Source organism: Triturus cristatus, chromosome 11, assembly GCF_964204655.1.
Source record: "Triturus cristatus chromosome 11, aTriCri1.1, whole genome shotgun sequence".
Classification (NCBI taxonomy): domain Eukaryota; kingdom Metazoa; phylum Chordata; class Amphibia; order Caudata; family Salamandridae; genus Triturus; species Triturus cristatus.
The window spans coordinates 100,995,506-101,009,718 of record NC_140594.1 but is presented as its reverse complement, the minus strand read 5'-3'; the positions used below and the strand labels follow the sequence as shown (position 1 = coordinate 101,009,718).

The window sequence follows — 14,213 nt, the reverse complement described above, 5'->3', positions numbered from 1 at the left end:
CGCGCATTCGGCGCGCCAGCGGCGCGCGCGTCCGCTGCGCGGCCACGCCAGCGTGCTACCAAATAGGGCACAGCGGAGAACAGCTAGACCGCTGACCTCAAAACTAATGGAGCCGCCCTGAAGGGCGTGCTTCCGTGAGGTCAAATAGGCGGAAAGTATTGTGACTGCAGCGCAAGTGGCTCCGAACACCAGGCGAGTCAAAATCACAGATTATTAAAAGTAATGTCAATTTTTTTAAAAGAGTTTGGTTTTTCGTTAAAATGTTTGAAGAAATCAGTGCAGAGAACAGGATGTGCAAATATACAATTTCATTTAAGAAAAGCAATGCAAGATGTGCAAAAACGCAGTATTCGTTCCCCCCACCACACAACAATCATGTAGCGTTAGCGCGCGGCCACGCCAGCGTGCTACCTAAATAGGGCAGAGCGGAGAACAGCTAGACCACTGACCTCAAAACTAATGGAGCCGCTCTGAAGGGCGTGCTTCCGTGAGGTCAAATAGGCGGAAAGTATCGTGACTGCAGCGCAAGTGGCTCCGAACACCAGGCGAGTCAAAATCACAGATTATTAAAAGTAATGTCAATTTTTAAAAGAGTTTGGTTTTTCGTTAAAATGTTTGAAGAAATCAGTGCAGAGAACAGGATGTGCAAATATGTGCAAATATACAATTTCATTTAAGAAAAGCAATGCAAGATGTGCAAAAACGCAGTATTCGTTCCCCCCACCACACAACAATCATGTAGCGGGTAGGAAGGAACAGCTTGTTTTAGTAGAAAACTTTGAAAGATGGACAAACCAATAGGATTTAATGTTTTCCGTCCCTATGCACTACAGTTATTGCCACCAACAATACTTTATTCATAGTGAGAAGTCAAACTGGACGATTATGCAGCTGCTCGAATGGGAATCCCTTAAGAAAGGCAACACCAGGTTCAAATCCTATTGAGGAACGCTAAAGGAGGAGAGGAAATAAGTAAAGTAAACCTTTTTAGAAAATGCTCCAATGGTATTAACCTAAACAAGGATGGCTACTCTGGGAGATGCATGAAGATGAGCAGGGCAGCCAAGCAGCCTTTAACTGGAGCTGCTGCCAGACACTGCTGTTCAAGGGGCATAGTGAGCTGGAGGATGTTGGAAAGGCGGGATGTAAAAGCATCTGCGACTTCCGACCGGGAACACTGGACACATTTATTCCAGCCACTTGCATTAATGGATTTTGAAGTGGGTTTCCCGGCAGCCAAGATGGGGTTTGCAGCCTTCATCAAGAAGACAAAAGTACTTCTGCTGGTAGTGCTCAGTCTCCAAATGTGCAGCCACAGCATTAGGGGACTGGAGTGGAGAACTTGATTGTCCTGCTGCGAGGGTAGGTCCACCGAATGCAGGAGTAGAAGAGGTGGCCAAATGCCCACGATCAACTGTACTTGATACTCCCACACATACCGCAGTACTTTTGACGGAAGCGGAATCAGTGGGAATGCCGTGAAACGAGGCATACCCGGGGACCATTCAGAGGGAAATATTTGGCACAAAACTCAGAACACTTCCTGCTGTGGGCGGTGGTAGAGAGGTCCATTTATAGGCATCACAATTTGGAAAGGATCACCTCCAACGCGTTGGGGTGTAGTTCCGATTCATGATCGTCTTGGCTCACATTGAGGGAACCAGCTACGTGAACAGTTACCTGGAAAATTCCCAGTTGTTGTGCCCATTGCATGAACTATGGTGTTTTCTGACAGAAACAAAATGGTATTTCCCAGGATGGAAGGGAGAAACGCCTTCATGGTAAACAAACCTCCCACAGCTCTAGCACCTTTATCTGCAGATGCTGCTTCAATGCAAACCAAAGACCTCCGCTCCCACAGGGATAACAGGTTATGTACCTAGACCTGCACAATATAGGGAGGCTGAGCTGTTATAGGTTACCCTCTTTCTTCAAGGCTACTACCCAGGAAGGAGAAATGAGCGAGATACATTAATAATGTAAAAGGATCAATCAATCAATCAATCACAATAATTTGTAAAGAGCGCTACTCACCCGTAAGGGTCTCAAGGCGCGGAGGGGGGGGGGGGGGGGGTCGCTACTGCTCGAACAGCCAGGTCTTGAGTTGTTTCCTTAAGGAGAGGTGATCCTGGGTCAGCCGTAGGTGGGTGGGGAGGGAGTTCCATGTCTTGGCTGCCAGGTAGGAGAAGGATCTTCCTCCGACGGTGGATTTCCGAATTCTAGGGACGGAGGCGAGGGCGAGGCTGGCGGATCGGAGCTGGCGGGTGGGTGTGTGGAAAGTGAGACGGCTGTTGAGGTACTTCGGACCCATGTCGTGGAGAGCCTTGTGTGCGTGGGTGTTTTAACTCACAATGAGACTTCTATGTAGTGGATGTTGCCTTACCGGGGATGTATGCACCCACCCTCCATTCATGGTGTCTAATGATAAATAGAATTTATTAGAAATATTATATACCTCAAATACAAGAACAGAAGAAATATGAAGTGGACTGTTTAGACGAGCTATCTTGCTGAGACGATCATCGATGATATTAGGAAAACACTCTGTACCCTCCTTTATAGTTGGGTTTATTTGTTTGTTACCGATGCATAATTTTGAAAGATTTGAGACCATGTATCTTAATGGGCACTTATATGTATCATTTTACGCTACAAATCTCAATAAAGAAAAGCCCCCCCCCCCTGCCCCCCCCAAAAAAATGCAAAGCAAAGAACTCACTGCGCTTTCATGTTGCCCAAATGAGCACCTCAGCGGAACATGGAGGTGTTGACGACCATGGAAGCTCATGACTGCGGAGGGCTGAAAGGGTGAGTCCCATAAACGTTGGAATGCATAGCCAGATGAATTGTTTGGAAGATTTGCACCTGAGCAGAAAAACTGTTAGGGCTTTAAGGGTGGGGGTTGGCCTGATGCCAGAACAGGCCAGCTACACCCCATTATAACTTAAACAAATATCTCTGTCATGCAGCGAGCTATCTAACCCCTCTCCCTAGGTAGATTAGATTGAGGGAAAACTCTCATGTGCTTCATGGTGGGCTGCCTCCACATTGTTTTTGCCTCAAAGTATAATCCTTGCTGTCTAGAAATCCCCCCACTCATACGAGGCAGAATGGGGGCAAATCTCAAATGGGACAAACCCCCTTTGTGACTGTATTGCTCTTTTTGGGGTGAAGGCATGGCCAGATGTAAGGGTTAGCTACACCCACCTCTTTTTTTTGTCCCTGTCTACAATACCTGGTGTCTAGTTGGCTTTCTACTCCTGAGGGGAGGCAGATTGGGGGCAAACTACCTTCTCTGTCTCCCACTGTGGGCAGAAAGTATATTATTCCCGTTATGGGGATGGGAGCACAGCCCCATGCCTAATCAAGTGGCTCCCAACCCTCCTGCTTTTCTGGGGCCTATTTTTTTCCCTGGTTCCCTGGTGTCAAGTGGGCTTTCAGATTGAAGGAGGGGGATTAAAGACTTTTGTGCCCAGGGAGTTGGGATGTTCTCTGGGGGGTGCTCCCCTCAAAAACAATTTCCCTGATATCAAGTGGGCTTTCTGTCCACTTCCCCCCACCCCCGGTGGCAAGTTGTAGTGAAAAACAAAATCCGCCCAGAGGGTAGAAAGACTGAATGGCCTTTTTGAGCGTGGTGACTTGGCCTGATGCCTGGTTGGGTCATCCCACTACTTTTTTAATTAATGTGTTTTTCCATGTGTCTAGTAGGCTTGGCTTTCTGCCACAGGAGAGGGGGCAGTCCGAGGGTAAACGTCCCCTAACTGCCTCCCTGGGGGGTGGGGGGGCAGAAAGACTGTTGGGCTAGTTCTGGGGTGTGGCACGGCGCATTGCCTAGTGGGCCACCCTTTGCCTTTTTTAAAATTTATTTATGTTTTCCCTGGTGTCTAGTGGGCTTTCTGCCAACCTCAGGAGGGGCATATGGCAGTAGACGTCCTCCTCTGCTCCCGGGAACGGGAGGGTGGGGCTGAAAGACTTTTGTACCCAGGAGCCTGGAGGAGAACACAGTCATATTCTTAGGGGGCCGGTACTCCCTCCCCCAATAAAAAAATTAATGGTGCCTTGTAGTATTTCTGCCCTCACTCCCAGGAGCAGATAGGGGATAAAAAAGAAATATGTCCCCGGGGAGGAGCGTTAGGTGTGCAGAAAGATTGAAAGGCTCAATTTGTGGTGGGGCTCAATGCCTGTTATTTTCCTGGTGTCTAGTGGACTTTCTGCCCTGCAAGGGGCAGATTGGAGGTAAAGACCCCAACCTGACCCCTAGGGGGCAGAAATACAGTTGTGCCTAGGGGAGAGGGAGAACACTAGCCCATTGCCAGCAGGGGCGCTCCTCCCCTCAAAAGTATTTCTGCCCTTTCCAACAATAGAGCTCCCATTGAAATCGGTGCTCAAGGAGGCTGAGATATGTCACCGAGTACTGGTGCAAGTGAAAATAAAACCACAGATTGGCTCATTTTAGTTTCACTTTCAAGGTAATGGCATTAGCGCGATATGTGTGCTGATTGTCACTGGGGAAAAACTGCATGGATGCCTTGATAATAATACCTGCTTGTCAACAGTGCATGGCTAAGAGAGCTCTTGATGTGAATGTCACATCAGTAGCACCAAAGCGGTTAGAACCATGTCCCGAATATTCATGATCCTCTATGAGGAAAGGACTTGTGGCTTGGGCCGCCCCACTAAATCTCGGTCTCTCTGATGGAGTAAGATGAAATTTCCTGGTATTGATATTAAAGCCTAAGTCATGAAGAGGGTCATGGTTTGCTGAAGGTTTTCTATGGCTAGCACCAAAGACTCCCCTTTTACTAGGCAGTTGTCCAGGTATGGACATAAGTGGACTCCGGCATTTCCTAGCAAAGCTGCTACAACTGCTGCTGGTGCTTTTATAAAATGCAAAGTTGTCAGTTCAGATGTTAGGACAGTGCACTGATAGTCCTGGAACCCAACTCTGAACTTCAAGTAAAGTTTGAGGGTGGAAATGAGAGGAAGGTGGAAATAGGAGTCATACAGTCCCCGGGATAGTATCCATTCCCCCACATTCAGTGCCAGGCCCTCAAGGCCAGGAAGACTAGACTCAGAGATAGCATCTTGAACTTATATCCTGCTCTTTTATTAACTAATTCAGAAAGAAAAGCTTCCCCTTGGGGACCAAGAAGTAAAGGGCATAGAATCCTGTGCACCTTTCTTCCAGAGGTGCCGCCTCTTTCACCCCACTATTCAGCAGGAGAAGGACTTCTATTTCCAAAATAGAGGCTTGTGGGAAGAGCATATCCTGGTGGAAAGAGGGTGGTCGAGAAGCAGGAACAGAAAAATTAGGGCGTAGCCCTTGCCTATTAGATGGATGAACGAACTATGATCGTCTCCCACTTGGTGGAAGAGTGGGGGATCCTTCCACAAGTGGAAAATAGTGGTAGAATGGGCGGGGGCAGAGTGGTTTAAAGACAGTAGTGCCTGCTGAGGATGGCATGCACTGGGTGTGCTCTTGCTCCAGCTGCTGTTGGTAGTGGCAATTCCTTGATGCACCCCTTCCCTACAGGACATGTACAGTAGTTGAGGCATGTTAATTGGCTGAGAATGTTGTCTCTGCCAGGACAGTTCTGCTTTAGAATAATCTTGACATTGAGGGCACTGTTTCGCTAAGGAGGGTAGGCCCAGTGAGGTAGCCATAGTCGGCCTCCTCTCCAAACAGCCTTTCCCCATTGAAAGGTATATCCAGAAAGGTTGGATGGACATCTTCTGAGAAGCCAGTGTATTAATGCACTTTCGGTTTCTCTACACTGGCCTCAATGGGACATTGAAAAAAAAAGTAGAAATTGACACCAGTATACCAGTTTGTGCCTAATATGTTAAAGTGTTATGGCTGAAGCCACATGGTGCCAAGAGATTGGAGAGCTATTGCTGGGGAAGGGTTTTCCACACCAGTCTGGCACCTGGAGTGATATTTATAAGGTGAGCAATCTTGTGGAAGAGCATCTGTCCACAAGGAATACCATTACTGAAGGTAAGTAACCTTTTCTTTTGATAATCCTCCCTTCAAGCATTTACTTTTGTAGCTAATATCCTCAAGTCTTATTTTATTGCAAGTGTAGTCACTTTATAATGGTCTGCTATATTTTAAATACCTTCCCCTTGGGGCAGTTTATGGCTTCTGTGTCAATGTTTGAGACTGCAGACCTGTACACCTAAACATGATGATTGTTAAAATGTCACGTAGCTTCAGATTAGTCTTGAGTTTACTACTGTTCAATAATTTAGAAAAGGGACAGTTCTGTATGTTTATGGTAAATATTATTAGCGTTTCATTGTTTGACCTGCAGAGTATAAAATGGGAATTCTGCTGGGGCATGGATTGAGTCACATTTCACCCTCATGCTCTCCCCAGCACCTCCTTAGCTCTCTGATTTCAAGTGAACCATCTCCAGTCGGTAGCCACAGCAGAGATGCAGGCACTTTTGTGAGCCATAGGCTTCTCACAGACACTGGCAAAGAACTGATTTATCAGATGGGCACCACTTCTTCTGTGGCACAGACATATTCCCCTGTGTTTAGTATTCTAGCAAGCGCTATATGTATTTGTTGACACTGAGGAATAATTCTCCACCTAACTGTACCAGACCATGAAGAACTTGATTATTTTGGGAGGTACTCTTATGAAGGGCTGTAATTAGGGTTATGAAAATGTGCTTTCAGACTATTTACAAGAAATTGATGGCTGGAAAGCTTGAATTAATCTCAGACACTGGTGATCGTTCAGGGCTGCATTGCCGTCCCTCGTTTTCACCCACTGTGCCACTCTATACATGGATCTGCTAGTTGCATATTAGGCTTGATCCTGCTCCAGAAGGAGAAGTCCAGCCCGAATTGCCAGGCCAGGGCACTGCCAGATGGGAACACAAGCAACCTCAGACTGGTTTCAGCCTACTTGGCCTCATCAGCGAGGTATAGCATAGTGCCCTTCTTGGCATACCTTTGTCACATGGGGAATCTGCTATTACAGACAATGTGATGGATGAAATGCTTCAATTAATCTCTGCCACCAGCGATCGCATGGGGCTTCATGACAGTCCACGCTCCTTTACCCACTGTGCTGCTCTAGTCAGAGACCTTCCCTCAAATCAGTCTTGGCATGCTCCAGTAGAAACAGTCCAGCCTGAAGTGGCAGAGCAGGTCCCCTTCTGACAGGAACATAGGCAACCCCAGACCAGTTTTGGCCCAGTCAGGCTCATTAGTGAGATACAGCTTGAGTCCTGTAGTATAGTGAGCATGGGACCCAAGTCTTAGCATACCTAAAGCACTTAGGACGTTCTTAAAACCAAACAACAAAGTGAAGAATCAACAGCTTGAATGTCTCACTCACTGGCTTTTGCTCGGGTCACATTCCTGTCCATAATTGTTCACCCACTGTGCCACTCTAAAAAGAGACCTGCCATATGCCGATCAGTGTTGGTCCTGCTCCAATGGGACCAGTCCTGCCCGAATTGCCAGGCCAAATCTCCTTAAGACAGAAACACAAGCAACCCCAGACTGGTTTTGATCTTCACAGGCCTTGTCAGTGAGGTAAATCTTGAGTTAAAACTAGAGTTTGCAGAATGGAACTTTCAATTGTATTGTAAAGTGTCATGTTTTAAAAGATCTATTGGGGTAGTCCTCCATTCTGTTCTCTGTCCCAGTGACTCCCCTCCCCACCCAAGACCTCAACCCCACCTTTGAGAAAGTGTGATTTGCTGGTTCATTCCCTTATAAATGATGGTTTTGGAACCCATCCACACCATACTAAAAGTTCTTAGTTTCCTTGCCCTACTGAGCTTTAAGTGCCTGTGGATGAAAATTGAAGACAACGTGCCCCTGCATCTCCATGCCACCTGTCATGTGTGAACACTGGAAGTCCCTTCACCATGGCAAGCCCCTTTAAGATACACTGGTTATTTGGGTGCCAGTCCACCAAGGTTTCAGATCCATAGCTGTGCCATCTGAGAAGACCTGATAGTTGATTGGGGCCAACTACATTTGTCATAAGTGAGCCTGCATTTGGGGCAGATGGAAGTTCTTGTGATATGTAATTTTGTCTTTTAAAAATGTATTCAGTGGAGTTTTGGTATCTGGTAGACTACTGGTTGGTAGCCAGTTCTGATATCATACAAGTCAGTGTATTCTGAGTCAGGGCGAGGATATCAGTTTTATCAGTGGAAATTAAACACAGTAAGAAAGTGCATTACATTTTTGCAATTTAAGCATTGATTATTAGCCTGCACTAATTTGATTTGCACTCTACTTTGATTTGTGATATTGTTAGTATTTATAGAGCACAACATCCTTGACTGACATTAACTCTTTCAACTGACCTATAAATGTTCAATGTTTCATAGATTTCCTATTGCTATGGTTCAGCCCTTTTTTTAACACCTGCCAACTGGGGATCAGGCAGAAGACGCACCAAATCGCTGTTAGACCAAATCTTCACTGGGCAAACTTTGTTCAATGGATTAATTTACAGTGGTCATTGACACAAACTTAAAAGTTAAATGCACTAACCTAATATAAATGGAGGGAGCTGGCTCTTTATATGATATGTAAAAATTAGCTACATCGGGGCAGTGTGGTCGAGCAGCCTTAGGCTTATCAGAGAGGAGTGCAAGACATCAGCAAATACACACAATAGTCAATAAGTAATACACATGACTCAATAAGGAGAGCCACACCAATTTATAAACAATAACCAGTATCTTTATATATGTTTAGGCATCAAAATCAATTTGTTTGAGTCAGTATGTTTTTCAAGAGAAATACTTTTAAATTCAAAAAGTCAACAGTGCAATTTTTAGAAACTTCAATGTTATCCTATAGGAGGAAAAGCAAGTGCGGCATTCAGGTAGAGTACAGCGACTTATGGGACCAGTCTCCAGGAGTTAAGGTGAAGGGTGGGTTAGGTCCAAGGCTGCACCAGAAGAACACCACCAGCGGCACTAGGACAGCCAGGTGCAACGGTGCAAAATAGAGTCAGATGCCCAATGTTACTCTATGGAGATCGGTCTTTGTGTAAAGAGACTGCAGGCTTTGACTGGGGGGCCAGTTGGTCTGAACCAACAAGAGTGCTCAGGTCTCACGATGCTCGGGCGTAGGGACACCTTTGGTCCCTCTTCTCTACGGCCCAAGGGCAACAGGTGCAGAGGTGTCCTTAGGCATTGGGTTTTTCTTACCGGAAGCAGTTGCGGTAGAGAAGGCCTGCGTACAGAGGCTGCACCGATGTCAGAGAGTTCACTGGGGGGGATGGGGTGGTGAAACCACGGTGGACTCGGTCTCTGAAGGGTTGGAGGACCACTTATAAAACCGTTGGCCCTCGTCAACTTGGGCTTGGAGCGACAACTGCAGTGGTGTCTTCAGGCATCTGGTTTCTGCATTTGCAAAGTCCTCTTCAGGAGTCTTTGGTTGCCTGCAGCGAAGCAGGTCTGCTACTTCTCTGAAGGTCTTGGTTCCTGGGTGAATGGCAGACAGGTCTTCCAGGCTTTGGGGAAAGAGCAGCTGCAGGACTTGTGGTCTTTTGGCACAATTTTTTAAGTCAGCAAGCAGGCTGGCAGGTTTGGTGCCAAGTCAGTTGCTGGGTTTTCTGTTCTTGCAGTTGCGACTCTTCATGTGCGTCTTCTTCTTTCAGGTCAGCAGGATCTGATTTTTTGGTGCCCGGTGCTCCCCTAAATACTAAATTTAAGAGCATTAAAGGAGTGTAGGGTAGTAGCCAATGGACTACTGACCCTTGGGGGTCACTCTGCCCCCTATATGACTACTTCCTGTGGAAAAGGAGCATAACACTGTCCCAGAATTCCTAAGTTGGCCATCACAAAGATTGCTACTTCTGAAAAGTTGTGTCCACCTCATATTAGGCCATCTTAGGGGCGGTACTAGCCTGGGGGTGGCATGCCTACCTGACTAGCTAAATTTCCCGACTGTCTAGGCGCCCAACAGCTCTGGACCAATCGGGTCAGCTTCCTCTCCTGTGTGGGAAACCAAACTCGAATTTCAAAGCAGTAGCTTCTTTAAAGTTCCCCTGCCTTGGAATGCTAATCAGCGGGTCATTCTGTTGGAGGGGTGTAAACACCCTTTCCAAGTGGGCTTTGTTTTTGACCTGAAACCGAACGCTCTCACCCTTGGGGGGGGGTCAGACATTAGTCTCTGGTGGCAGGCTGGCAGAAACCAGATAGCCAACACACCAAGGGCTGGTAGGTTTTCATGGGCACCTCTAAGTGCCCTCTGGCTGCATGTAATAATAAATTCAATCTGTGTGGGTTTATTAATACAAGATGTTTGATACCAAACATCCCTATCTACAGTAAAGCCATCATGTAGCTGGGTAACTCTTTTTCACGAGTGTCCAACACGCCTTAAAATTGCTTCCCTGGTCACTTGCACTGGTAGTAATGGAACTGACCAGCACAGGGGCATATCTGCTCATGCAGGTATGCCCTCACATGTAATATTAGGCACCCTGCCTTAGGGCCTTCTGGCCTGCTGTAGGGGTGACTTACAAATATTACATATAGTGTTAGGGGACATTACACACGGTAATGTGTATCATATCGTAGTTTCACGTTTGTGTGCACCAAAACACGCAGCCTGCAATGGCATCCTTGCATGTGCTTGTTGAGGGATTCCTTAGGGTGGCACAATTTGTGCTGCAGGCCTTTGGGACCCTCTTTAATACCATAGGCCCTAGGTACTAGGGGTTCCATTAACTTGGGACTAACAGAGAGTGCTAAAGGTATTGCTAAGTGGGGGAAACAATTGTACAGTTTGGGGAAAGAGATCTGGCACTGGGGACCTGGGTCGCAGGGACCCAGCAGACTTCAGTCTAAATCACATGGGAAGGGAGCATAACACTGTCCCAGAATTCCTAAGTTGGCCATCACAAAGAAAGCTACTTCTGAAAAGTTGTGTCCACCTCATAATCGGCCACCTTAGGGGTGGTACTAGCCTGGGGGTGGCATCTCTACCTGACTAGATAATTTCCCGGCTGTCTAGGTGCCCAACAGCTCTGGACCAATCGGGTCAGATTCCTCTGCTGTGGGGGAAGCCAAACTCGTGCTGCAGGCCTTTGGGACCCTCTTTAATGCCTTAGGCCCTAGGTACTCTGGGTTCCATTAACTTGGGACTAACTGAGAGTGCTAAAGGTATTGCTAAGTGGGGGAAACAATTGTACAGTTTTGGGAAAGAGATCTGGCACTGGGGACCTGGGTCGCAGGGACCCAGCACACTTCAGTCTAAATCACTTCAAATAACAGGCAACACGTGGAGGTGACTATGTCAAAAAGGGGCATATTACTACAATAAAGTACTCATTTTAGTAACTTGGCAACTTGTTTGCTTTCTCTAGTGCAGTTTGATAAATGACTCAAGAAACTGCAGCATGTGTATTTGCATTTATTCTTATAGCTCAACTGAATCTGTGGTCAGAGTTTGACAGTGTTTTGCACTAGATGTTTTGGTCACTCAGCTCAGCATCCTTGTTCACATCTTTATTAGTCAAAGGGGCCACATCTGAGCAATTCTAAGTCCGTCATATAACAGTTCCGATGCCCAGGTTTAGGTTCCATAACTGTATATATAGGAGCTACATTATGATGAGAGGAATAATGGTGAATGAAGTTCTTTAACCCTGGTGGGATTTAGGAAAACTGTAATTTAAGATCTGTAATTCTATGGTAAACAAAAACAAATTAAACAGAAAGAATGTTGTCGGTAGTGTCGCACAGAGCTACTCTCCAAGTTTTCAGCTCTTAGTGTCTTTCTTCTGGTATGGACCAACAGACCACTGTCCCCACCCCTCCCCCCATATAGGTAGGGCTGGGGAATGGGTAAATATCTTCATGAAATTGGGGCATTCATCATCCATGCCACCTGGAAACTGCCATTAAGCAGCTGCAACATGAAACGTGTATTGAGCTTGCTCTACTGCCTTGGAGATTATATCATGCAAGGAAAGCAATGGCGCACGGAGAAAACGCCAATAGTCAATTATTGTGTAAGGCTCACCTTGATCAAAGGCTGGGATGGAGATGTGGCCTAATGGCCAGAGCTGCTGATTTTACAACCGGGAAACCAGGCTCAAGTCCCAAACTTTGCGCAACATGCTATGATTCTGGGCAAAACACTTAATCACTCAGTACCAAAACAAAAAAACAAAAATTTTTGTAATGTAATCTCGTCCTCATGTGGAGCGATCTAATGCCCTTCAGCTAAGTTTGTGCTATATTAAATTGCAAAAACATTAAACCAAATAGTTTAATGTAGTCTTTCAGTTGGCGGGATATGCGTTGTGTCCTCCGCTATGAGAGATGTATCCAAAACCGTTAAAATGAACTTGGGAATGAGTGTTTGTTTATTTAAGCGCTTACTCTTGGGAAATCGCATTATGCCTTCATATTAATTTACTGCTAACGTGATGGTGTTATACAACTATGTCTTGAAATATGCTTATTGGGCAGGCTCTGCTCCTTGACTCTGTAGCTCGCAGCTGTTTGGTCTCTTTGCCAGCCTCTTCTTCTTAGGACAGGCCTTCACGATTATGCTGGTGTACGTGTGGAGCCGCAGGAATCCCTACATTCGGATGAACTTCTTCGGCCTGCTTAATTTCCAGGCGCCCTTCCTGCCCTGGGTGCTGATGGGATTCTCCTTACTGCTTGGCAACTCCATCTTGATAGACTTGCTAGGTAAGGTCACTGGTGAGAGTTTCACAGGAAGTTCCTAACAAATCAGCATCACCTGATAAGATGAATTTGGCCCATTGCTGCTGCACTGTGTTTTATTCTTCTCTGGCCATCTCAGCAAACCCATCTTCTTCTAAATGCTTGCCTCCTTCCCTTTTTAATAACGTAACTTTTTGTGAACTTTTATCTAGCTGATGGTAAATGACCTTAGTTGTCTAACGTTAATGATTTTGTCTCCTACTTCTCCAAACAGGACAGCCTTGTCCTCTCACCATACCTTGCTTAACCACAGCCAACCCCTAAACCCTAAAATTACCCACGCCTCCCTTTACCAATGCCCAACCCTAACTTAACCTCACCTCCCTTTACCACTGCCCACCCCTAAACCCTAACATTACTCTTACCTTCATTTACCACTACCCACACCAGAAAACTAAAATTATCTTTACCTCCCTTTACTAGTAGCCTTAACCCTAAAACTGCCCTCCCTTTACCACTGCCCACCCCTACACTCTAAAATTGTCCTTACCTCCCTTTACCACTACACACCCCCTGAACCCTAAAATTCTCTCTCTCTCTCTCTCTCTCTCTCTCTCTCTCTCTCTCTCTCTCTCTCTCTCTCTCTCTCTCTCTCTCTCTCTCTCTCTCTCTTTCTTTTCCATCAATTACACTTACTGGACTCACACATTTCTTTCTCCATCACTGGTTAATATTCCCACTCTCCACTAGGTTTCTATGTGCATTTGATGTGAGCTGTACATATAGTGTTTAATTCCAGATGGTCACCAATAGTTCCATGCTCTCAACTACAGAGATCCGAGGTGGGGTGTAGTTGGGGGGAGGGGTGGGGGGGATTGATTACCCTCTGAAAAGAATTGAACTCTGATCCCTGCTTTTACTATTGTGGAAAGAGTTTCCGAAATATGTTTTTATGACCTTATAAGGACTTTTCTTTTTAAATTAAAGGAAGTGCCTCAGTATTATCCCTGAGGAGACTGTACCCTGAAACCTTGACTGATTGTGTACTGTAGGTGGTGGTGGAACCTGTTGCACAGATGAACACAATCTATGTTAACTGTTTCAAAGAAAAGTAATGGAAACAGTTGTTCCTGGCTTGTGTAATTAGATCTAAAAAAAAGAGTGAATTGTGGAAAAAGGGGAGCCCTCACCTCAAATAGACACAATAACAACCAAAAACAATTTCCTATACCCCTTAGAAAATCTTCTCACAAATGAATTAAGGCCCCGTTAACACAATTTCACTGTATGGGGACAAGCTAGTATAATCATCTGGTTCAAAAGATTGGGGTGTTTACGTTACAAATTGAAAACAGTATTGCACAAGGTGCTTAGTTATTGCAGCTAGAGAAATGAGGAGTCGCCTCACGTACGCTACCACCACTAGCCATTGGGTGCGTTAGCTCCTCTCATCATCAGTAGAGCTCCTTTTTTCAGGGGGAACACTGAGAAGTTAACACCAACAAAACACATGACCCTCGGCCAATAATCCATCAAACACCG

The 14,213-nt window shown here is 45.9% G+C and overlaps 1 protein-coding gene across 2 annotated transcripts in view; it reads left to right on the top strand.

Annotated features, from left to right (window-relative positions):
* DERL3 (derlin 3) overlaps positions 1-14,213 on the top strand; it is a 62,553-nt gene that overhangs the window by 21,135 nt on the left and 27,205 nt on the right. For both annotated transcript variants that reach the window (XM_085633432.1, XM_085633433.1), the window contains exon 5: positions 12,500-12,695. In XM_085633432.1, coding sequence (XP_085489558.1) covers positions 12,500-12,695 — 196 coding nt within the window. The remainder of the gene's footprint in view (positions 1-12,499; positions 12,696-14,213) is intronic.